Below are 27,008 nucleotides of genomic sequence, written 5' to 3' on the forward strand. Positions count from 1 at the left end.
CCTGCTCAGACTTGCAGCCTTTTCTGTTTATGATCTTGTTGATACTTCCAGGGTTCTATTATGGTCTCTTCTTTCCCTGTATTATTAGTGGTTCCTAAAGCTCTGTTGGAATTTATTGTTAAATTGATCCCATTTATGTACTTTCAGAAAAAATCCTAAATGTTTAGGCTTACCAGTGTTAGAAATATCGAGATGTGGCAAGAAATCAAACTTGTGCTTGAAAGTGGGTGGGCAAGGCACTCCTTTACTTCTGGCAAAAGGCCAGGCTGTGGGAACTGTGTTGGAAAGCCTGCCTGGGCTGGAAGTCCACCAGCTTGTATCTCTAACCTAAGGTAGAGAGCCCTTCACCCTGATTGGAGGACACAGGGGTACAATTTATGAGATTGGCTAATTTTAAAATTAGGGCGGGCAGAGCTACAATTGGATCCAGTTAAGACTGAATACCATATTCTGAAAATGGACCACCAGACTTTATATTTCTCATATCAGCTTTCCTGATCTGTTGTTTTGTATTTTTACTTTTCTTCTATAATGTTCATGGATTTTAAGATAAAAGAGACATGAGTTTCCTTTAACTTAAAGTTTACAATTAATACTAAAACAAAGACTCAAAACACATATTAATGAAGATGGTTTTATTGAGCAATAGGATAGGACACATAAAAATAAAATATTTGAATAAAATTTAAACATTTATTAAAACTAGAAACTTTACATTAGAAAATACTTTTCAATGATTGTCTAAATGATTAGCTGCTTGTTTATTATTTAAAATATTTAATATTATGATAATTATTTAGTTATACATTGAATCCCCAAATAGGTAAAAATCAGCTAAAGTTAATTAAAGCAAAACAAATCTTACTAAATTAAATTACCTTGCATATTAAGGAAACAAAGCATGTGCTTAATGTTAGTTCCTTTTAACCAGAGTAAAGATTCACATATATACAGTTTCCAGCTGATGTTTGATAGGTTAAATGTATTAAATGTATTTTTATTTATTTCCAATTTATTATGGATTTATCAGAACAAAATCCCATTGTAAGTCAAGAAGCATCTGTATTCTCCTCTCGGTCTTCCTAGGAAAGCACATGAAAATCCCGTGCATACAAAAGCTTAAAGTTTTATCTCCCCTAATATTATCTGATCATAAAGTTCTTTGGTCAAAGGAACATAAGATTTTTTCAAGTTATCCATAAAGTAAAGTGGATCAGAAATTTTCAGAGGATTAAATCCTTCTTCCACCAACTGAAACTTTTGTAGTTTGAATGTCCCCGTGGTTTCCATTTTTTCCTATAAAATAATTGTCAGGATGAGTAGGAATATTTATTACTATTTATAATAGGTATTATAGGCAAAAAATATTTATCACCATAGACTATAATATTTAATTATAACATTTTATATTTAATATCTTCTGTATATTTACTACTAATTTAATGTTAAAATTTTTAAATGCTTTAATATTTAAAACTTTAGTTTCATATACATGTAAACTTTATTCAAATGTTAACTCATTCAAAATATAAAAATTATGAACATAACCAATAGGCTTTTCACAGGTATGCTCAAAACACATAGCTTAGCATTTAATTCAATGCCAGTACAATATTATGTACAAAGAAGACTTTCAGAAGAGAAAACTTAAAAGCAACACAGACAGCAATTTCTGATACAAATACACAAAATATGTTACAGGAGGAGAATACTGTAAAAACCAGCCTGACTCTGTCTAGTACAATTTAAGTTTAAAGAGTTGTGTAGTGCCCAACTTACATCTTAATGAGTAATTGTGGTTATTTGGAAGTAATGTGAAAGGGTTTTTTTTTTCTTTAATTTAATGTGCATTATGTTTTAAATGACTACAAATTTGTTAAACCTAAATACTTGTAAGTTTATTTTGACCTAATTAGTCAATAAATGAGTGTTTAGGCATTTTTTTTCTTTTTTGACCCAAGAATGTCTAACAAAATTATACTGAGACATCCCAGGTTCTACGAATGTAGAAAGTTTTAAGAATCTCTGCTTTAAAAGTTTTAAAGGATATGAGTGCATCCCTTATGGAGAGTTGCCAATATGGAAAACAATCCTACTTAAATGAGATGATCTGTCAAGATACATATAACCCAAGCAGTATTCTATGAGCAATTTGGTCATTTTATCCATCCAAAGGACTAACTCAAGAGTCAACTGCACTTCCAGCCTTCTTTCTTGCATCCCTCTCCCTGCCCCTGACCAAAAACTGTCTTTCCAGAATTAAATGCAGCTACAGAAACACATGTCATTTTTTTCTTTCTTTTTTTTTAAAAAAGTAGAACATCATCATAATTATACAATTAAATGTTCTGCCTTGCAAAAATATTTAATATTATACAAGGTACATTTTCCTAGGCTATGTAATTTTCTTCAACTTAATACTTTAAAAATTGGCTTTCAAGAAACTGGAATGGGGAAGAATGTTTTTAACAATACTGTAAAAGCAGAGGAAACAAAAGCAAAAATAGACAAATAGGATTACATTGAAAAAAGTTCGAGAGAAACCAAGGATACAACCAACATAGAGAAGAGACACTTACAATATGGAAGAAAATATTTGCAAACTATACATCTGAAAAAGGATTGACATCCAGATATATAAGAAACTCCAAAACTTCAATATCAGCAAAACAAATAATCTGATTTTTAAAAATGGACAATAGATGTAAATAGACACTTATCAAAAGAAGACGTGTGAATGTCCAACAGTTATATGAAAAATGCTCAAGATATGAATCATCAGACAAATACAATTTAAAACCACCAAGAATAGGTGTTATCAAAAAGACTAAAAATAACAAGTACTGGAGAAGATATGGGAAAGGGAACCCTTGCACACTGTTGATGAGAATGTATATTAGTTCAGCTGTTATAGAAACTGTACAGGTGATTCAAAAAATTAAAAGAACTACATACTTCTGGGAATGTGTCTAAAAGAAATGAATCAGTAAGTTGATGAGATAGCTGCACTTTTGTATTCACTATAGCACTATTCCCAATTTCCAAGAGATAGACACAACCAAAGTGTCTTTAACCAAATGGACAGAGAAAATATGGCATACACACAATGGATTATGATTTAGCCATAAAAATGAACAGAATTCTATTATTTAAACAACATGGAGATCATTATGTTAAGAGAAACATACCTGATATAGCGACTACCACATGATCTGATTAATATGTAGTGCCTGAAAGAGTTTTATCTAGAAGTTGAAAGTAGAATGGTGGTTACCAGAGGATGGGGAGAGAGCAAGGCTGGAGAGAGCTGTTGCAGTTAGATCAGAGCAGAAGTACTGGTGTGTTCATGTACACTAGGGTGACTACAGATAACAATACTGTACACTTCAGAAAGTTAAAAGAAAATAATTTTCAAGGTTTTACCATAAAGGATAAATGTCTGAGGTCATAGATATATTTCACTTTGTTTAAACATGACATAATGTACACATGTATTAAAACATCACATGGTATTCAGTTAAAATGTAATATTTTCATGTTTTTATCTGTTAGTAAGAAAATTAATTTTAAAATGGCTTTTATAAGGTTGTACCTAATTATCGTGTTTTAATTATTTTTGCATTTATTCTTAAGTTTGTAGAGAATACAGAATTTTACTGTTATAAATAATACTTTGAAAGATCTCCTTACATGTAACATTTGTACATCTTTTATCACTTTCTAGGAATAAATTTCCAGAAGTGAAATCACTAAATCAAAAGATTTGACAACTCTTAAAGAGTCATATACTACCAAATAATTGTCTTTATTAATATTTATTTTTTAGTTTTCGGTGGACACAACATCTTTATTTTATTTTTATGTGGTGCTGAGGTTCAACCCAGTGCCCCGTGCATGCCAGGCGAGCGTGCTACCGCTTGAGCCACATCCCCAGCCCCACAAATAATTTTCTAGAGAGGTCACACTTCATATTTCCACAAGTAGATTGAAAGAACCAAGACAATTTTGTCCCCACATTACTGAATATTATCATATTTTAGAAGTATGGGGGCTTGGGGGTATTGCTTAGTGGTAGAATGCTTGCCTAGCATTTGGATGGTCCTTTTATCTCTAGCATGAAAAATAAAAATAAAAAGTAAATTATTGGCAAAAAAAGAGTCCTCTTTAAAAAAAACCTGTGCTAGATTTTTAATAAGATAAATAATGTTTTATGAATTTTCAGAGGCAACTTAACTTTTGTACTACTTTTATCAGATTATTATTATGATTAATTTAATAGATATTTTGACTGCTGACTAAATATTTGGTTTTGTGCTAACTATAGCAAATACTATAATAGACATAACAGTCATGGCTTGTGTTCTTTTCAGACATTTAATGATTTTAAAATATTTTCTAAATTGAGTCTTCTGAAGAAGTCCTACACCAGAATATTTCTTCAGCTTAATTAAAGAGATTTTTTAAGTTGCCCTAAAGGAATACTGTTTAAAATATTACCTATATTATCTGCACTATAAACTTTTTAGTCCACCAAAATATGTTATTTTGGGGGTAGGTTGTAGAGGGACAGGAGGAAGCTAGGTGTGGTTATAAAAGGACAGCATGAAGGAACCTTGTAATGTTGGGATTATTCACATCTTCTTGGGGGTCATGGATGCATGAAGCTATGAAGGTAATAAGAGTGGATAGAAAATAACACACAACATGTATGTGGATAAATAAAATAAGAGAAATTTAATAGCATAGGTTGGTTATGTCAGTATTCTGGTTGTGATAGATGTGACTTGGTAAAAACTGGACAAAAGATACAGAATCTCTCTACATTAATTCTTAAAACTGGATAGGAATATACAACTATCTTAATAAAAATTTCAATTAAAACATATTACTAGCATTTAGTATGAGAATGGATTTTTATGGAGATAATCTGAGATGATGTTAAACTCTCAAAAATGAAAAAATATATAAATTAATTATGTCCTCATGAGAGTCCAGATGAGTGTCCTATTGGACATACACTGACTTGGCTGTGAGTATTCCTTGGCAAATGCTTAAAATGAATATGAGCTGGGTGTGGTGGCTCACTCCTATAATTCCAGCAGCTCAGGAGGCTGAGGCAAGAGGATCGTGAGTTCAAGGCCAGCCTCTGCAACCTAGTGAGATCCTAAGCAACTTAGCAAAACCCTGTCTCTAAATAAAATATTAAAAAGGGCTGGGGATGTGTCTCAGTGGTTAAGCACCCTGTGTTCAATACTCAATACAAAAAAAAAAAAGAAAGAAAGAAAAGCAGAATATAATATACCTACTTCTCTGTTATTCTCCAATATGGATGTAATATAGATATAATAAATATTGTAACTGTGTGACTGCATGTACTAACTTTGGGAAATTGTATTTGATGCATAATATTAAATAAATAAATGCTTGAGTTAATGGTAAGTGAAGTTACCTGTAGCCTGGTAAATTATTTTTCTTTATACCAATAGCCCAATAAAAAACACACTCATCCTAAAACAAATGAACTCAGAATTCTTCAAAACAGAAGTTGGGGTTCTGAACAGAATAATAGAACTAAAAGCAGGATTGCATCAAGCCAATTTCCTTCAGGTTCTGTGCACATTCTGCGGGCACTTTGATGTCGGCTTGGTGAAAACTAATTCTAAGTAAATGACACTGAATGCATTCATAAGATATATTCAAGGTGTGGTTTCTGCTTGTCACCTTTGCTGGGACCTTCATTTGGCTCTAAGGTCCCAACTGAAGAGGAAGAGAACAGTTCTATAATTAGGATAAAGATATATACATCCTAGCATTTCACCATGATTTCTTCTTTCTCAGGCTTCAAATATGGCATTGATTAGCATCAATTCTGTATCCCTAAGCTTTTCATTGAAACTTTGTAATATAAAAGAGCACATATTATGTAAAGGCTACAATATGACTTTTGCTCTTCAACTACCTCTTGGTTTCCTGGTCTCAAATTTGATAGTAAATTTAGTTTGTAAAATTACCTGAATTCTTAAAAATCGTGGGCAGGCGTAAGCTGGTAGAGATGTTACAACTTGTTCATAAATTTTTTCTAAGTCTAAAGACTTATTTGGTTTTAAAATAATAGAAGCCATTCCAGTTTTTCCTTCATAACCTGAAAAAAAAGTTTGAGCTATAATCAATTAAATAAATATTAGACGAATTGTTAAAAATAGACCTGTTATATATTCATCCATATGAAGAGACATTAAATCTGTTGTAGTGATAACAATGCAACAGTAGCATGAATGAGGCTATGTCTTTCTTTGAGATTAGGCTCAATCTCTAAAAATAAATAAAGAATAGGAAAGGCTAGAATTTATCCTGAATTGTCTACACTACAGAAATAAAATAAATGGAATGTGGGTGGTGCATGCCTGTAATCTCAGAGGCTTGGGAGGCTGAGGCAGGAGGATCTTGAGTTCAAAGGCAGCTTCAGCAACAGCGAGACACTAAGCAACTCAAGGAGACCCTTTCTCTAAATAAAATTCAAAAAAGGACTGGAGATGTGGCTCAGTGGTTAATCGGCCCTGGATTCAATCCCTGGTACCCCCCTCCTCCCAAAAAAGAAAGAATGGAAAATACCATAAAATATCTATAATTTGCATCCTACCAACAATAGCACAAGTATTAAGAAAGAATTTTCCTTTGTACACATATAAATACACCACAGTGAATCTCCACATCACATACATCCACAAGACTAGGATCCTAATTATAATCAGATGCACTCCATGTTGGTATAAATTGTGAAAATTGACTATGCTGTCATGTATCACTAACACCACGCACCCACTAACCAGTTTGTCATAGGTGTCCCCATTTGGCACTGTATGGTTTTATGTCATCTTTGTTGATGTGACATTTCCAGTCAACTCAAAAATATATTCATACCTTTTTTTTTTCAAAAAAAGAAAAAGAAAGAAAGATTCATTTGAAGGTGAAAGTATTCTGGCAGAAACATACATTTTAAGTATTAACTCAGAAAAACTAAGGACACATTTTTAACTTAAGAAAACAGAAACTAGTATTTTCATACTTCATTCTATATACAGTATACTGCTTATCAAACCATCTACAGATCTTTATAGGGGGTCAAAATGTGCCAGAGCCTTTCTTCAATACCCAAAGGCCATTTATTAAATAAACACTCCCCTCCACTGCTCCGCCAGCCAAATACTCCCACTCCTGGTATCCTCTCTACCACAAGTGTTATCCAGAAGTCATTGTCATTTATAAGAAAAAAGAATTAAAAGACTGAAGGTGGATGTTTGTTCTATGACTCCAAATCCTGTCACTTTTCTGTGCCGTTTTCACCACTATAAAAAGATCCTCATACACATACTTATAAAGACAATGAGGCCACACAAATTTTAAAATAATTCTTACGGAGACCCACCTGTATAGCAATCATTAAGAGAAAAATGAGACTATTGAGAAGCTTCAATTATATTCAAGCAGGGAGTCACTAACCAGAACATTCAAACTCTGTTTAAAAATGCACACAGACATCAAAATTCACTTGGTACCTTTCCCCAGATGTGTCAGTGGAATTTGTTAGCTTAATCAAGGGTATCACTTGCTAGGACAAAGGATATTTATTTTAGCATATGAAAATCAGATTAGTAAAATAATTTCAAAACTAAAGAACAGTTGTACACACTATTGAAGGTCCTTCCAAACTTGACATACTCATACCTGACACAGTCACACCATAGACATTTGTTTCCTGTATGAAATCCAACATCCCAATAACATCGGCAACCTCTGTGGTTGCAACATTTTCTCCTTTCCATCTAAATGAAACACAAATTTCAATTAATGCATCATATTTGCAAAACTAGGTGCCCAGTTTTAATTTTAATGCCTTGTATTTGGCTCCATGCAAGCACCTAGGAACCAAAATTGCTATACTTTTCAAAACTGAAAGCACTTCTGAGGAAGCACTTTGATCATAATTCAACAAAGTCAGCATCTGTGTGTTGGTTAAAGTTACTTTAGGTCTTTTTGGTGTAAGTTGATCATTATTCAATGTTTTATAATATGTCATCAAAACAAAAAATAATAACAAAGATTATCAATACAAAAATCTTATTTGGTAAAATAACAAGCATAAAATCTTCCCCATCTCTAAGGTCAATTATATAAAGAATTGACAGAAAATTTATAGCTGTCTTTTAGTATACTAACTTTAATTTCTAAGTACAAATTCCTTAATTTCCTTTAATTCATATAAATAAATATTTTATTTTAATGCAACTAATTTATGTAAAGTGAGTTTATAACATGGCACATGAAGGCAAGGAAATAATATTAAATATAACTATATTTGTTAAATACTCACTATATGCCTTCACTATTCAATCATTTGTTAAATACTCACTATATGCCTTCACTATTCTATAGTCATTGTTTAATAAAGCAAACTAATGTTATAGGCCTAAAATGATTTTAGGGAATTAAAAAAAGGAAACAAAATAGAAGAAATGGAAATTTCTCTTTCAATATTTTATCATCAGATCAGAGTTAGAACATATTTGACTAAATTGGTTTTCTGTTTTAATCCTACCACTTAGATATCACATCTGTCAGTTTTCTATTCCAAAAGAGAGCTCATGGATTTGGACTTAACGGATTCATTAAAATAATTACAAAATTTTATATCAAAATTGAACTTACAGTTTAGTCTAGAAAAAAATAACTGATAAAGTTTTAAATGGGAAGGCATTATGCATTATGAAAATGAAAGGACTCTGTCTTCCCTGAAAGCTCCAAGCATGTGGTCTCTGATATTTCCAAAGAAGCATGCTTCACAATTATAGAACAAGCCGGGCATCTAAAGGTAGTTCATACCTGAAAGTGTCTCCAATACGGTCCCAAAAATAAAGGAAATTCTCCTGATCTTGGACCATTAAGTCTCCTGTGTTAAAGTAAACATCTCCCCTCTTAAAAACATCAAAGAGTAATTTGTTTTTTGTGTGCCTGTAAGACCCAGCATAACCAAAGAAGGGATTCTTTGTATTCACAGGAGAAATGAGAAGTCCAGGTTCTCCTGTAAGAGAAAAGGGCAATTTTGCAGCCATCTGATTAAAACTATTGTTACATACACTATGAACATATCTAAATTACATCTGGATAACACAATCAGTGTTGCACATCTGGCTTTTCTTTGAACTTTATTCTACTTGACATCACTCTCTTGGCATTTGCATCTTATACATCCTTTCAGATTACCACAAACACACCACTTTAGAAAAAACAATGAAAAGGGAGCTGAATACAAAGGAAAGATGCTTAAAACTTCTTTACATTCTGGGTTGACAGAAGACTATTCTTTGGATTACATGGCTTTCAATACAGATAATATTGACAATATAAATAAAACTCTACTAATCATTTTAATAAAATGATGATAGCAACATTTATTGTACTCTTACCATGAGCTTTTTGCAATGGTCAACTAATGTATTTTTTACGGAAACCTTTTGAAATAATGTCATAATTTCTATTTCAGATGGAAGGCACTAGAGCTCAGAGGAATGAGGTTACCAAAATCAAAGAAAGAAATAGATCTAGAACTCAAACTAAAGTTTTTGTGTAAATTATCGTCTCTGATCTTAATACTCTGCTATTTTAAATTTAAGAGAATGGCTTATTCCTCTGGGATGTTATTATGGAAATCCTTGGTAGAAAAGAAATGAAAGATCAAAAAGATTTTCCATCCCACGACATGTTTAGTTCTACTTGTATTTAGACACATTATTTGAAATAATTTTTCAAATAAAAATTATTTAAATGAATCAAGATTTTGCTCAGCAATCTGCAAGGTAAAAGCTGCTTCTAAAAGAGTTTGGTAAGAAAATAAGATGCAAGTATCAATCACTGCCCAGAAGTCTTCAAGGCTATTGCCCCCTTGCTCTGCCTGCTATAAATCAATGCAGAGTCACCTGATATTAGAAAGGGTTGTCTTCTGGCAAAGTGTAGAGAAATTTCTTGCATTATATCACTTTCATGGCTGTTATCCCTCTACTCTGCTCCAACAGCAGCCATTTCATTCTCATTCACAACATCATTGTTAGCCCTAACATCATCAAATTATAACCATTACCGTGAGCACACTCTGAGTACCAGCCACCATTCTGAAAGTGTTACATACCCCATTTAATCCTCATCATAAACTTGCAAGAAAGGCCTTCATTTTAAAGGTGAATAAACTGAGGCAAAAAAGGTAAATTGTCGGAAGTCATATAGCTATCAAATGTAGGCATTGGAGGGTTTTGTTTGCTTTTAAAACCAGGTCCCTCAGACTGTAAAGCTTCATCTCCAACCTCTATTCTGTTAGTCTATATGCCCTATATTTCTGGCTTTTACAAGACTCTTATATTTACCATAAAACTTATGTCCTTTTTTGTCTTCTTTAGGACACAGGTGTCAGTTTCTTCTCTGAAAAACTAATTATTGCATGTCCTTACGTAGATTACAGTGTATTTATATCTTCCCTGTTTAGGCATCATTTGCATTGTGAAGACATACTGCCTTAATGAAAATTATATCAAGTACCTCTTCATGAGAATTCCAAAAGAGTGAAGTAGACATTTGGGGCCAATTGGCTTTTTAAGTTCCAATGCCTGATATTGTACTAATTGTAATAAAACATACTAAAGAAAGTTCTTTATAATCTCTTCAGAAATTTCCTTTTTTTTTTCTAAAATGGACTGTCTTATATAAGAGTTAAATTAGAGAAACTTACTGATAAATACCCCTCAGGCTTGAAACTTATAGATTTTCCAGGTTTTCTTTTTAATAAGTAATTCTTATTTTTTCAATCTGTCAATTACCAGAAATATGGGGAGGAGGGTAGGTAGGGGATGTTTGTTACCTTTGTCTCCACATTTGAAGTGAACATTTAGAAAGTTATCTCTGAAATGTAGTTTGAGGCAGAAAATAGTAATATTGGACTGAGTCATTTAGATAACTAAACAATTCTGAGTACACATTTATACATTGTTTTCTAGCTTGATTCTGTTCAGTTAATTGGGGCATTTGCTTTCATTAAAATTTCTAACCTAAAATTATAAGAAACTCTATCTTGGGAGAGGAGGGAAGCAATTTAGGAGAGAAAAGATGGGGAGGGGGAGATGAGGAGAATCGAGAAGGAGAGGAGAAGAAAAGGGAGGGAAGAGGCAGAAGGTAATAACCACAGAGATTTACACATCCGTCTCATTTAGTTGACAAAAAACAGCTTCATGTAATAGACATTGCTACCTGTAGTTCACATAGGAAGAAACAGACTCAGCTTTATTAACCTGCCCACAGTTACAGTTTCCAAGTGTAAGAATCCAATTTTGAATCCAAGCCGGTCTGACTTTTCAGTATGTCCAGAAAGATAAATCCATCAATTTTTATATTATTGGGTGGTTTAGGACATTAGACATATGCCAATATTATAAGCTAGAGGTGACAGATTAAGAAAAATATGATCCAAATAGTAACAAAATAGTAACCACTTTTCAATTTTAACAATTTTTCATCTGAGTGACCCAGTGAGGACTCTTAATATCTAATCACTGAACCATTCCACCTGTCTTGAATTTCCAAATAAGTAAAACTACTCATTAGAACTAATGATTTTTTCCTAACTTCAATAATCATTACACAGAAAGTTGAAAGCTCTCCTTCATGAGACTTCTTCAAATATGAGTTTTACCTTTTTTCACTTGGCTACACCAGTCCTTTTCATTTCTCAAAGGTTCATCTTTCTGAAAATCATACTTTATCAAGTGGAAATTGAAAAAAAGCTGCAAAAACAAAATTAAGCAAACAGAAAATATTTATTCACTGGTAGTAGATCTCATCCTCAGTTGAAATAAATAATTAGAATGTTCACATTATCAAACAGGCCACTTTTATTGATGAAAATTAAATTAATATTTGAACATCACAACTGAAGGTATTAGTAAATAGCATGTCTTCACTGGCTTTGACTTTCATTTCCTTTGAGTTTCACTTTGCCTTACAAACTACTACTAGATTTTAAGTATGAATTGGTGATGTCAAGAGACAGAAGCAGTCCGTGCATTTAATTACATACTCTTATGCAGGTGAAGGTATCATTTGTGTGATTATTTAAAACACCTTTTGAAATTAAAAAAAAAAAGATTGAACAGCACTCAAATATGAACTATGTGTATGCCAGGATTTTGTTGCTTGTTTTTTCTTCATAGTCTCTAGACAGGTGACCAAATACCTAAAAAGTATAGCCACTTGACAATTGCACTGGACTTTCCCAAAGGCCTTCCACACTACTACCCCTAAACTAACATTGGGAACATAGGTATACCATTTGGGTCTGAGATGACCAGTTTGTTAGAACATAGTCATCACACTGGTGTCTCTCCTCATTTCCAATATTTCTACCTACTCTGCTCCTGCAATGTCCATGTTACTGTGCTATACGGACACACACATCCACTAAATATGACCCGGGAGAAAACTACAGGTTGGTTCAGTTCAATCCCTCATTTTATATATAAGAACTGAGGTTTTACTCACCAGTAAAGCAAGTAATTTTTTATACTGAATTAGATAATAGTCAACTAACATAGAAGAAATAAAATGAAGTAAGAGAAAGTAGTAAGAAAAAATAGAAATAGCAGGAGGTAGGAGGAGAAGAGAAACTAATAAATAGAAAATGAGTGTAAAAAGATGAATAATAATATTACAGAGATAAATGTAATAGTATCACTTAGTATTAATGATAAAACACATCATCTCTGGTTTTTGAGCTTGGTAAAATCAGGGTGTGACAAGAATCATAATTTGCTATTTGAATTAAAATATAAGACAGATCAACTAATATCAATTGATCAAAACACTATGCTGAGAGCTGTATTTAATTCAAGTATCAAAATACTCTATGAAATAGAAATTAGTCTTATACTTTTCTAAGATTAGAGCCAATGGAAGAGGCAACAGAGCAAATATTACAGTTGTTCTTGACATAAAGATGATTAAAATGCGAGTTTGCATCTTGTTGGTCTTTCTCTGTAATTGGGATAACAGGATATTGGCCACTTGCCTAATTGCTAGTAGAAAGACTGCAGAAGTACTGGAACTGCCATTATCATCTTGGTCAAATAAGAATAGAGCTCTGTTCATTACTCATTCTTTTCTCTCCTGTTTCAGCATGCTTTATATTTTGGATCATTTCCCTAACACCTTATGATATCAGCTTTAGTGTTATTTCTTTTAGATTCACTTGGCAATAATGTGCATGAGTGAGACTCACTCTACAACAAATCACTGTTCAATGAGACTGCTATCAGATATAGAGTACTTGATGGTTAAACACTGGGTAATTCAAGTGAAATTAAACATATTACAGCATCTTCTAGAGGTGGCCTAGGCCCATCATTAACGTTCAGCTAGAAGCATCTCCATTTTTTTTGTCTTGCCTTCAACAGGTCACCATGAGATTACAATGACTATATTATTATAACAGAATAAAAGGAGATGCCACACTTTAAAATCATCTGTACACGTCCAGACACAGTGGCAGGGACTCCTGTTCATAGCAGCTCTGTAAATGGCTCTCCCAGAACCACTGAGTCCACACACACATATCTACAATGGCCCTAGGAGTTATCCCACATCCCTATATGTCTGGACATATTCAGATTTGTAAATGTATACATTGGAAAAGGTAAACAAAACTCATTTATTAATATACAAGGAGACTCTGAGCCCAGAAAAAAAGTAACTTGTTAAAGTCACAAAGTCAAATAGGTGAAGCAGAGCTGAGATAGAACTGGGATATGGGCTTCTGTGTAGGGAAGAATTTGATCTTACCCTAAAAGGGGTCTGGCCTTCCCTCTCAGCTTCTGGAGGGTAATCTCTAAGTCCTTGCAATGGTATTTTTGATAGAAAAGTATTCATTTGTCTAAGACACTTAAGCCAACAACATAGTAACAAAATGGTTTATGATGGGGTCTCTAAGCCACACCAACATGCATGATAATGTGGAGCTGGGACTTTGCATGGTTCAGCTTCAACTCCTGAGAAGCAGGAAATGGAGGACAGTCAGGTGAACAGTGAACCAGATGAATATGATCAAGCCCCCAGAGGATCTGGACACCAGGCTCAGGTGAGCTTCCTAGTTGACAGTGCTCTGGGCACACTGTCACACATCACTTCCAGGAGAGAAATGTGATTGCATCTCCATGAGACAGGACTTCTCCAAGCTTTGCCCTTAGGGCTCTCCAGGATCTGCTCTATGTACTTCCTCCTTGGCTGATTTTAATCTGTATCCTTTAGTTATAATAAGCTATAACCATGAGATAGTAACCTTCGGTGAGTTTTACAAGTCCTTTAGCAAATTATCAAATCTAGGTATGGTTTTAGGGAGTCCAGAATTGCAGTTGATATCAAAGTGAAAGTGGTCTTGAGTGAAATGTTCCCTAATCTTGCAGTGGGTTAAGGTTCCTTGTCCCTAAAGGATTCTATTTTCATTTTCTACATGTATGTATATGCATAGTACAGGGCCTAGTGCATTCTAAACAAGTACTTTTCCTAGCCTTTTTTAAATTTTATTTTTTCTGGGACAGTCTCACTAAGTTTTTCAGACTGACCTAACTAAGCAAATTGGTTACCCTTCTGCATCAGGCTTCTAAGCCGCTTTTAAGATGCCTACTTTTAAGACAACAAAAAAAGCTTAATGAAAATACGAAGGAAATGAGCCTTTTCATAATTCCCATATTTTATCTTTATATTGTGTCTATGGAGTTAGCACTATAAAAGATGAGAAAATTGCCACTATGCTTCCTACTTTCATCTCACCTAACCTAATGTCAGCAATAGAATTATTTTATATTGTCAGGTTTTACATTTTTCCATTCCATTGGTAGACATAATTTGGAGCTGTTCAATTCTTTGAATATAAAGAATTGAATATAAATAGATTAAAAGCTGACTATCCAACCATTTAACGGAAGGTAATTCTTTCTAAGTTCACTTTTCTATTCTGGTTGACCAGAATGTTTCATTCAATGAATTCCCACAGAAGTATTGCATTTCTGCAAACACATGAGTATTGCATTCTTTGATTTCTTAAACCTTTGCAAAAACCTCTGCTACCTTTACACTTAAAGAACAACTTGGCAGAACTACAACCCTTAGGTGAAGACATGACTTTTTATCGGGCTTTGAGGACTTTGCTCTTGTTTTCACGTGAGACACCTAAGCTATTTCTCACCTAAAACTGTTACCACTTTGTACGACCTTATTTTTTGTACTTCAGCATCTCCCTCTGTTTAATTTTTGTTCAATAATTTTACTGAGATAGCCTTGTCTGATAATCATTCTGTGCCATGTTTATTTCTCTATACATGCAAGTCTTTAAGAAAGTTTTCTTATGACTCAATTATTTTCCCTTTGATCTTTTCTGCAAGAACATTAAGTAAGCATATGTCAGATTCTTGTTTATGTTTATAAAATCTTTCTTTTTGCTTTATGTTATTTGCTTCCTTTATATTATTTATGTGTGTGGCCAACTCTAATCCAATCCATCTTGCTTCCTAACATTGTTTACAGTCCATTTTGTTTTTAATGCTTTTAATGTGGTGTTCACTTTAGTAATATTTTTAGTTTCTTCTATTTTTTCTTTGAACTGAGTATATTTGCTTTTCGGCCTCTTTTGTTGATTTCTGTTTTCCATAAAACTTCCTCTCTTTGGAGCTTTTACTTTTTAAGGAGAATGTTGTTGTTATTTTTTTGAGACTATGGAAAAAATATTTTCCTAAATATTTCTTGGCCATTTTGAAGTACTTGCTATTTTGATGTGCATTCATATTTTTCAGTTGCCTTTTATTTAGATTTATTCTCTCCACCTTTTCAAGATTAGACCCTGTATGGATTTTATATTTATCCCTTTCTGATTATTATTGGTTGTTAGGAATGAAAATAAATAATAAACATTTATTATTTTCTATTTCATAAATTTCTGTTATTTATTATTTCTTTCCTTTTATATTCTTTCAGTTTATTTTGTTTTTTATTAACATATATTTAGCTCCCTCCAACTAATTTTCAGCTGTTCTTAAATGAGTCTGTGAGTTTTTAAATTGATATTTTCATTATAATTTGTCTCATAACATCTTATATTTTCTATGATATTTTCTTTGACCCAAGGCAATTTAGAACCATTGTATTTCCAAATACCTAGATTATCTACTTGTCCCGTTAAAAGTTTATTTCTAACTTAAACTGTTGCCAGAGTACTTTTTGAGATTTGTTGGGGTTTCCTAGGTGGCCCTGTAATTTTTATTAAAGTCTCATAAGTGCTTGAAAACAAGGGGTATTTTATAGTTTTTAGATACCTGGTCCTTCATATGTTGCTTTCCAGTAGTTTGCTTATTGTATTATCCAAATATTCTACATAATTGAAGATTTGTTTATTTCCCCTTGAGGTCTTATCAATTTTGGTGTTATGAATTTTGATACTATTTTCTTTATTTTTACCTTTATTCTTAAAAAATACTATTATTGAGTATAAATTCTAGTTTAGTTTGATAGTTATTTTCTCCAGGCCAGTTGAAACTATGCCACTATCTTGTGTTTCATTGTTGATATTGAGCAATCATCATTGACATTGATTGCCTTTAAGTTTTAGTGGCATCTTAATATAAATTTTTATTTTTGTATATTAAAAGATTATATATAATTTTTAAGAAGCATAAGCAATTAAAGATAAGTAGAACTGGTAGAATAAAAATACTTAAGGAAAATGTAAAGAATAAAATTAGTTATTTCACAACCTATGTTTACTACTTAGACATTATATCATTAAACTTAAAAGTGAACAAAAAATTTGCTAGCATTAACCTCATATTATAGGGTGAAAATACAGGCTATGACTGAGGTTTCCATAATCTGTAACATCATAGTTCACCTACAGCCACCATTTATTTACAGAATCTCCCAACTTAAAAGAGATGATAATATTTACCATAATTTACAAGCACAGACTCTAGAAAAGAGCAGACTTCAATATATCTCTTTTATAAAAAAAAATGCTGTACTTACTTTGTAAAAGAAATTTGTTCTTCCAACAGATCCAATTTTCCCAGTGTGGTTCATAAAACAAATGTTCCCTTCAGTAGCTCCATAAAATTCACACATCTTAATATTGCCAAACCTGTCTAAAAATTGTCTCCATACATCTCTCCGTATACCATTTCCAACTGCCAGACGCACCTGATGATCCTTTTCTCCTTCTCTCTGTTAGAAGAAAAGGTTTTACTTATAGTCAATTCCAGTTACCAAATTTTCTTTCATTATCATTATTATGCAAATGGAAAATATTCCAGCAATAAGCTGTATCTGAGCAACAGTGGAAGAGAAGTGAAAATAAAATCATGTAAGTCTCTTGCAGAATGGTGTCCAACAGCTAAAGAAAATAACATTGGCAAAGAGTAATATAGCTTGTATTTCCCCATAGCTGGGAAAAGCACTTTCTAATTTCCAGGTTGCTGAAGGCTATTTTTTCTTTTGGTAAGTATCCGATAAGAAAGCAAGGATGTTTCAGAAAAAAAGCATTTCTTTTACGATATTATAAACACATGAAATATACTTGAGTTTATTCTCCCAGTTGTACATTTATCAGCTGCATAATATTGAATAAGGTATTGACTCCTATTCTGATTCTCATATTTATGTGTAAAACAAAATAAATAGTAATACCTTTCTTACTCATATACTGCAGCCTAGAATGGAGTAAATAATAAATCGAGGCCACAGAATCAATGTAATATTTGGCTTGCAAATATTATGACAGCTACAAGCAATTATTACTTTAGAATGTTCAATAGTCTCAAATTGTATATTTAATTCCTATTTTAGAAATAAAGGGGAAAAATAGACTATATTTTGTCCTAATTCAATAAATCCTGTTGATTACCATGAATTATACACTGTCCTAAAATTAAAGTAAGAATATCTTATCAGGGTAGCCATAGTAAATCCACAGTTTGCTCAGAGCCACTCCATCATTCCCAAAAGTAATACAACATAATGAGAAGTAATGATAATCAGCATCTATAGTAAAATAGAGAAATCATGTTCCTGGTGTTTATAATTTAAAATGATAAATTAATCACATTATTTGTCTCAATTTATTTTCTGACCACACTAACCCTACTTTAAAAGAAATATTTTAATCTATGAACTCTCAAGAACAAATAAGCAAGTAAGAGGTAATTTTCAGGAATAAAAAGTAAACAGATAAAAGGCACATAACTAAGCAGAATGCCTAAGATTGACATATAAATCTAGAGGTGAGTCATCAACAAGTGATCTTGAAAAATGTTAAGCAAACATCAGAAAAGAATGAGGAAAGCAAACAGCCTGGAATTTGTTTCAGAACCACAAGGCATCCTAATTCAGACAAAGCATCTGAGTCTGCATGTGAATATTAGCCAAATACTAAAGAATTAATCTCTGGAGAAAAACAATCAGACACACACCAGTTCCTGCTGAGGGACCTTCTGAAAACAGAAGAGTAAAAAGAAGTCTGCACCAAAAGATTTGATAACTAAAGGTTTTTTTTTTTTTTTTTTTTTTTTTTTTTCCTGCTCTGACCTCAGAACTCTTGTACTCAGAATTATAAACCAGAGCAGGAAACTGATGAGCTGTTATCACAAACCAATCATTCCAAGAAAGTGACTCGTGGGAAGTACCTTAGTACAATGGTTTGATGCTACCTCAGTCATCTCAGAACCTAACCCTTCTGTCAACAAATAGCATTCAGGAGCAGTCAGGTTTCTAGTACTCCATTCTGAAATACAACCAAGGCATAGATTTTTTTTTTTTAAAAAAAGGGTAAAAATACATAAAAGGACTTAAAAGATATGTGCATAACAATAAAATTTTAAAAATCCATATAAGTAGAGTCTTACAAAACAGTAAGAAAGATGGAGAAAAAAAATCTCAAAATATTTTTACATAATTTTTCAAAATGATGATAAAACATCAAGCTATAGTTTCAAGATCTAAAACCTCAGATAGAATAAATGCCAGGAGAATACACTTGGACGTTTTCTGGTAAAATTTCTAAGAAGAAAAAAAATGCAAAAATGAGAGAAAGAGGGAGGTCAGAGGATTTTAAAAGCAGGTAGAGATTTTTCAACTTCAAAGGGGACATCGTGATGATTTAGGTTGACCTTTCAACAATAACTACAAAACCTAGAAGAAAATAAGATAGTGTCTTTAAGATACTGAAGAAAATAATTGTTAAGCTAGCATTTTATAGTCAGTGAAAGTATCATTCAAAACTAAAGACAAAAGACATGTTTTAATATAAATAAAAACTAAAAATTAGGATAGAGATATAGCTCAGTAGTAGAGTGCTTACTTAGCATATCTGAAGCTCTAAAAATTAGGTTAGGTATGTAGCTCATTAGTAGTATCACCAACTAACCACCAAAAAACAGCACTAAAAATTACGTTTTTTAGTAGAGGGGTACTATATGGAATGCTAACATAAATTTTTAGCACAAAAGAAAAATAAATAATATTATACAGAATCAAGCAAACAGACATGCTTTTAAAAAGTGGGAAGGCATGAGGAAGATCAGAAAAGGCAAATATGGTACATGTGAATGAATGTTGATACTTTAATGTTAATATTACTCCTGCAATTTTAAATATGTAGAAATAGAATAGGTGGTAATAAAAAAATTAAAAGATTAAAGGTAAGTAAATGAAATTAAAGTGTTATAAGATCTTTGCAATGTCAAATAAATAGAGAAATGCTATTTTAAGATAGAATGTAATAAGCAAATGCTGTATGTACCCTTTAAAGTAATAAAAGTACTCAAGGAGAAATAAAGAAATAAAAGAAAAATGTAAGAACGTGTATCTAAAGAGTTGATGAGAAAAATTTAATAATAAAAATATAGTTTTAAAAGGAAATAAGAAAAGTGTGAGCAAGTATAAGTGATGGATAAAAACAAGTAGAAAGACATGATAGAAGATTTAAGCTGATATATATCAGTAAATAGATAAACATAATTGGACTAAATACTGTATATAAACGATGTTCCAAATACATAAAAATATAAAGCTTAACTATTTGCTACTTATAAGAAACACATCTTAAGTATCAGATGTTAGAAAAATTAAGAATAAATGGATGGAAAAAAACATTTAGTACCTTCAGAACCCAAGAGCAAGCTATTATGACTATACTAATGCCAAACATGGTAGACTATAAATAAGACAAATTTCTGCAAATAAAGAAGGATATTTAATAATGATAAAAGGTCCAATTCATCAGAAAGATAACAACTCTGTATTTCTAGTCACCTAACAGTCAAAATATAGAAAGCAAGATTAAAGCACTAAAAGGAGAAATAGATAAATCTGTTTTTAACTTATCTCTTTAAGTACCAATAAAATAAACAGGAAAAGAATCATAAGAACAGAGAAATGTGAAGAAAATTCATCAGCTTCATCTAATTTATGTGGACAGATAGTATGATAAACCACTAAAGAATACACATTCTTTTCAGGTGCCCAAAAAACATTTAGTAAAATAGATCAATCATATGTTGGTTCCTATCATGAATCTTAATCAAATTAAAAACTCTAAGATTTATTCAGAGTACTTATGTATTTATGTACTCTGACAACAAAATGAAGTAAGAAATAAATTACAAAAAGACAACTAGAAAATCTCCAAATGTTTGGATGATAATCCACATTATTTTAAACAACCTATGGCTGAAGAAAAAGTTGCTCTTTAGATACACGTTCTTACATTTTTCTTTTATTTCTCTATTTCCCCTTGAGTACTTTCATTATGTTAAAGGGTACAGCATTTGCATATATATATATATATATATATATATATATATATATATATATATATATACTGGAGATTGAATACAGGGGTGCTTAAACACTTAGCTACATTCCCAATCCTTTTTAGTTTTTATGAGTCAGGGTCACTATACATTGCTAAGGGTTTTGCTAAGTTGCTGAAGCTGGACTAGACTTTGCAAACCTCCTACTCCATCATACCAAGTTGCTGGTATGACAGGAGTGCACGACCAAACCTGGCAGAAATTAGGAAAATAAGACAATAAAAATTAAAGAAAAATGTATTGTGTTAAAAAATAAATATTTGAAAAAATATGATTGGGCTCCCTCCTTCTCCTGTCTCTCTCTCTCTCCCCTGATGCACACATTTCTCAAATTAAATTAAAAAAAAAAACATAAATACCACACAGAAAAATAAATGAAAGTCTACTGAGACAATCCCTCATGACATATATAAATAAATGTATATGTGTGTATGTGTATGTGAATGTTTATGATCTGATATATAGCCTGAAATTTATAGACTATCTTTTTAAGGACATTTATAGAGCAAATAGCATATATGATACTAAAAATCACAGTACACATATAAACAACCAAATATAGGTTTCTATGTTCATATATGAATGCATATTTTATTAAAAGTACATTAAATTATTAATATTATATTTATAATTCTTTATATGTGCATATACATATCTGTATATGTGCACACACACATCAGATTATCATTTCAAGAATGCTTGCATAACGAATAGCCTGGAAGTTGCATAGCGTTTGGGTCACAGTGAAACTTTATTTACATTTTATGATAATAATGTTTCCCTTCTCTTCTGGAAGTAGGAAGTAAAAGAAGGTCAAGGGTCACCAGAACTCCCTTAAGTGACTGGAACATTCATAAGGGTAGTATTTTTTAGCTGAGGCATAGATCTATGCCACAAACATTGCATGCACCTGGATGCACCTCTGCATTGTCCCCATGGGACTTGGCGGGGGGTGGGAGACTGTGGCAGACATGAGATGTGAAGAGAAGCTTCTAATACCTTCTGAGCTATAAGTAGTTAACTGCAGAAATTCATCTGGGCTCACTATTTCCTTACAGTCAGTTTTACCAAAGTGTGATAAGCAGTGCTGCTGCTACAGCTTGATAAAATATTGAGCACCCATTCTTCAAAGAAAATATTCAAGTATCCAGTAAGTATGTGAAAAAAGTCATTAGTCATCAGAGAAATATAAATCAAAATGTCATATGATGGCAATAAACACAAAAAATGGCCTTTTCTTTTTCAGCATTATAAATCTTCCAACAAGTTGGCAAGGATTCGGAGAAATTGGAACTCTCACAGAGGGTAAAGACTGTATATTATTAGTACCCCTACTTTGATAAAATGTTTGGCAATAGCTACTAACACTGAATGTATGCATATAATATAATTTACGAATTCTACTCTTGATTAATTATCATGAGAAACATGTACATATATTTGCCAAAAGACATATGTAAGAATATATGCAGCATCGTTAATCATATCAGGCCTCAAATGGAAATAATCCAAATCCATCAATAGTAAAATAGATTTTTAAAATGTTGCTTTATAGCAATAGAATATGCTTGCATTAGTTTTCTATTGCTGCCATATAAACTACCTCAAATTTAGCAACTTAAAACAGCAAATGTATGGGCTGGGTTTATGGCTCAGTGGTAGAACACTTGTCTTGCATGTGTGAGGCACTGAGTTTGATTCTCAGCACCACATATAAATAAATAAATAAATAAATAAATAAATAAATAAATAAATAAATAAATAAATGTCCATCAACAAGTAAAGAAATATTTATAAAACCTGCAAATTTATTATCTCACAATTCTTGTAGGTTAGAAGTCCACGATGCCCAACTGATGTATGTAATCCTGTACTCAACAAAGCTGAAATCAAAGTGTGAACTGGCTGGGCTCTTATCAGGACCTCTTGGAACTCTACATTTCCCAGCTAATTCAGGTTCTCAACAGTCTAGTTTCTTGAGGTCGTAGGGCTCTTTTTTTGCTAACTGTGGGTTGGAGGATGCCTTGAGCTAGGACATCATTATACTCCTTTCATATGTTCCTCTATATATAAGAACCAGAAAGACACATTGCCTCAAAACTTATGCTTCGGAAATTTTGACCTTCCTCTGTTTTACATATCCATTGGTTACAGTCAAAGAAAATTCTGTTTTAAAAGCTCATGAGATTAGATTACACCCAACAGGCTAATCCCCATATTTTAAGGTCCAGAACTATAATTACATCTGCAAAGTCCCCTTTGCAACTGTCCCTAATGCCCACTTATTCACATGTTCCAGGAATTAAGGGATGAGCATCTTCAGGGAGACCCTATTTCTGTCTCCTACAACTCTAAAACACCAACAGAAAATGAACTATTACTGTACACAAAAACAAAGACAAAGCTCACAGATAGTGTTGAGTGAAAGACGCAAGAACAACAAAAGCATATGAAGGATTCTATTTCTATTTAGATTTAGTTTTGTAAAGGCAGTCAAAACTAATTTATGGTGATAGAAATCAGAATATTGTTCACACTTGAGATGAAATGACTGATAACAACTCTGGGGGTTGTGCTGAAGAAAAAGCAAAATAAAATTTACTAAAAATACTTAGTATTGTGAAATTTCATTGAGAAATTTCAACTATAATAGAGAGTTTGAGATGAATTAATGACACGCATGAAAAATCTAAATTAAAAAAATAAAAACATGCTAATTATTACTTGCAAAGAAATAACAAGTTGAAAAAACAAGTTGTAATTATATTAAAAATTATCTTAGCTACAAACAAAATTTATATATTTGTATATTGATAATGTTTTTAAAGTGGTTATCAACGTATTTAAAAATTATTGTAATTGTATTGGTACCATAGAGAGGAAAGACATATGTATGTGAGTATGAAGTCAGGTAGAAGAAAGTTAAAACTGAAACATCAGTGTGCTATTACACAGTACGGTAACTGCAGGTAACAATAGTGCAATGTACATCTCAAAAAGCTAGAAGAAAGAATTTTGTAAATTTTCTCCATAAATTAATAGCATTTTCTTTTTTTACTGTGCTAGGGATTAAGCCTGGGTCCTTGCATATACCAAGCAAATACTCTAATACTGAGCTATAACCTCAACCCTAGAAATAGCAAATGTTTGAAGAGAGAAATACATTTAATCTGATGTAAGCATTATGCAATATATACCTATCAAAACATTACATAGTAGCCCACTAATGTGTTCAATTTTATGTTTTTATGTATCTATTAAAAAGACTTTTTTAAAAACCTGAAAAGTCAAGAAATAGTAGCATACATATTTTATTGAGGAACAGAGGGATAAATAATAACCAAAAATACCCTAAAAGAATTAAAGGTGCTTTCTTCTAGAGATCAAGTGTTGATAGTGTAGAATATAAATGAGACTATTGTTTTTTTAGTGCATAAAAGTACACTTTGATATAAATAAATTCAATTAAAAAATAAGAACCAAGATTGTAGAATTGTCCTAAATAACACTTCCACCTGTTAATGTATTTGAGTCAGTGACAAAGAGGTTGAAGGAAACTATCATGAGGATAGAGAAACTCACTCACTATGAGAGCGGCTCCTCCCAAGACAGAGTTGGTTGTTTTCTACTACCAAACACAGCACACAGTAGTGCTGTCCTGGATCCCAACTGTATAGCTTATCTGACATGGAACTAGCTCTTGGGTTATCTGTTGCTATTTTTCCCCCAAAAGAACTGTAGTGTTTCAAATCTTGTGATTTATTTTGATTGAACAGAGAACAATCTTTTATGTGGCATAACTCTTAGATGCTTTTCAGATCAGAGATGAGTTTTGGCAAGTTTTATTGATGAAAAGGTATCAGTGTGTTCCACAAACAATATGAAGTCTTTATAAACCAAATTGCACTGGCTTTAAGTTGTGTGGGCTGCAGCTATACCAGTTTACTAAGTAACAATAAATAATTGCCCTAAACTATTCCATTGATCTAGAAAATCAAATGATCAAAATAGGATCAAGGCTTGTGTCCAAAACTATCAAATTAATTTCTATCTCAAAATGTCTTTATTCTATTTTCTTCTTTTAAATAAAGATGAAGATTTAAAAGATACTTTGAGGAATGTGAGGAAAGATCAACCAATACATTATATAATGTTGAGGGGGTAAAGAAAATGTATATTTCTTTTGATAGTCAATTATGCACAAATCAGAGAAAACAAATAATAAAGAAAAATAAAATATCTATATCACCATAACAGTATTGTTAATATTTTACATATCCATATATGTATATATGTTAAAAGTCAAAATCATACTGAATATTGCTAGTCTACTTTATAAATATGTTCTAAAGATTCTTAAACTATTAGCTATTATTCTTCAAAAGTATAATTTTCCATGGCTTAATTATAATCATATAATTATACCGAAAGTTATTTCCTCATCTATTTTTGGATTTCAACATGGTTTTTAAATGTCCACCACTATAAATAATACTGAATTAACATCTTGTCTATGAATCTTTATATCTCATTAGGATAGATTCCTGGAAGAAGTTAACAGTTGTAAATATTTTTATTACTTAGTTACCTAACACATAAAGATTCCTGTTTATATATTACTGAGAGGGGTGAGGTAGTTACCTCTTTAATGAACTAACACTAAGGGATTTTCAATTAATTTAAAACATCAGTTTAATAAGAAATACAGTGTATCTTATTTAAGTAACTTTGTTTTCAACTAATAGAATGCTTGTAATTTAATAATATATTCAGAAGATTAAACTTTGTTTAATAATTTACAAATATTTTCTGCTCTGTATTTTATTTTAGTATTATACTCAGTGTTTATTTCTTTAGTTAAATATATGTTAATCTGATGTTAATATTTCTACTTAATTTGTGATTAAAAATATACTTTCCCATCCCATAAGCAAAAATAGAAAGAATAATAACCTAAAAATTATTTTCTTCTTCTCTTCTTTATATTGAACTATTATATTTATCTAAAATTAATTTTATGAAAAAGATGAACTTCTTACATTTCACATGAGGATTCACCTCATTTATGGTCAATTTATATTCCATGAAAGTTTTACTCTATTTCTAATTTGTTCAAGTACATTTATCCAAAGACTTGCAAATAGAAGGTCATCAATTAATTAAAGTCTAAATGTTCACAAGCATCTCTATGTTGACTCATTAGGCACACAAAGTACTTTTAACCAATTCTCTAAAATCTTTCTTTGAAATGTCACTGAGATTCCAAACACAAGCACTTCAAAGTGTTAAGCATAGTAAATTAATCTGCATAAGTGATTAAATTATAATTATTATGCAAATTATTGTACAAATATTATTACAAATTATCGAGAAAATTATCAAATGTTGCCAGTAACAGTATTCAGATATTTGTTTCCTTGAGTCAAAGATGAACATGGAAAGATATATAAATGAAGATAAAATTATTCATTTACTTACAATAATAATATAGAAATCAGGGCTGGGGTTGTAGCTCAGTGGTAGAGTGCTTGCCTAGCACGTGTGACAGACTGGGTTTTATTCTCAGCACCACAAAAAAATAAATAAAATAAAGATCCATTGACAAAAATAAAATTTAAAATAATAATGATAGCATAGAAATCATATAAAGCCCTATAGGAAGCCCAGAGGATATCCTTATATGGGGCATATGTATATACACATATATGTTCTCACACATGCATATGTGGAGGAAGGGGAAAATAGGAGAAGAAGCAGTTTTAAGAAACTAGTTTACACAGGAATAGAAATTTTATTTTAAGGAATGTATAATATTCATATATTGTCTAAATTAAGACTTGAAAAACCGTGGCCTACAAGAGTCAAATCTGGCTTACCCCTATTTTAATAAATAAAGTTTCCTTAAAGCACAGCTATGCCCAATTATTTGCAGATCATCTGTTGCTGCTTTTGAAACACACAGACAGAAAAAAGCACATGTGAGAGACACTATGACCTACAAAGCCCAAAATTTTTACTAATCTAGTGCTTTGCAAAAAAAGCTTACTGACACCTATTCTAATA

The 27,008-nt window shown here is 31.8% G+C and overlaps 1 protein-coding gene across 1 annotated transcript in view; it reads right to left on the bottom strand.

Moving 5' to 3' along the window:
- Window positions 1-967: 967 nt before the first annotated feature.
- Window positions 968-27,008, bottom strand: part of Slc27a6 (solute carrier family 27 member 6) — a 55,668-nt gene continuing 29,627 nt past the window's right edge. The window contains exons 6-11 of the mRNA XM_005324145.4: window positions 17,107-17,301; window positions 11,735-11,825; window positions 8,881-9,079; window positions 7,726-7,823; window positions 6,012-6,142; window positions 968-1,296 (exon numbers count right to left, since the gene is read on the bottom strand). Coding sequence (XP_005324202.2) covers window positions 1,120-1,296; window positions 6,012-6,142; window positions 7,726-7,823; window positions 8,881-9,079; window positions 11,735-11,825; window positions 17,107-17,301 — 891 coding nt within the window. The 3' untranslated portion in view covers window positions 968-1,119. The remainder of the gene's footprint in view (window positions 1,297-6,011; window positions 6,143-7,725; window positions 7,824-8,880; window positions 9,080-11,734; window positions 11,826-17,106; window positions 17,302-27,008) is intronic.

This window comes from Ictidomys tridecemlineatus, chromosome 1 (genome assembly GCF_052094955.1).
Source record: "Ictidomys tridecemlineatus isolate mIctTri1 chromosome 1, mIctTri1.hap1, whole genome shotgun sequence".
Lineage (NCBI taxonomy): Eukaryota > Metazoa > Chordata > Mammalia > Rodentia > Sciuridae > Ictidomys > Ictidomys tridecemlineatus.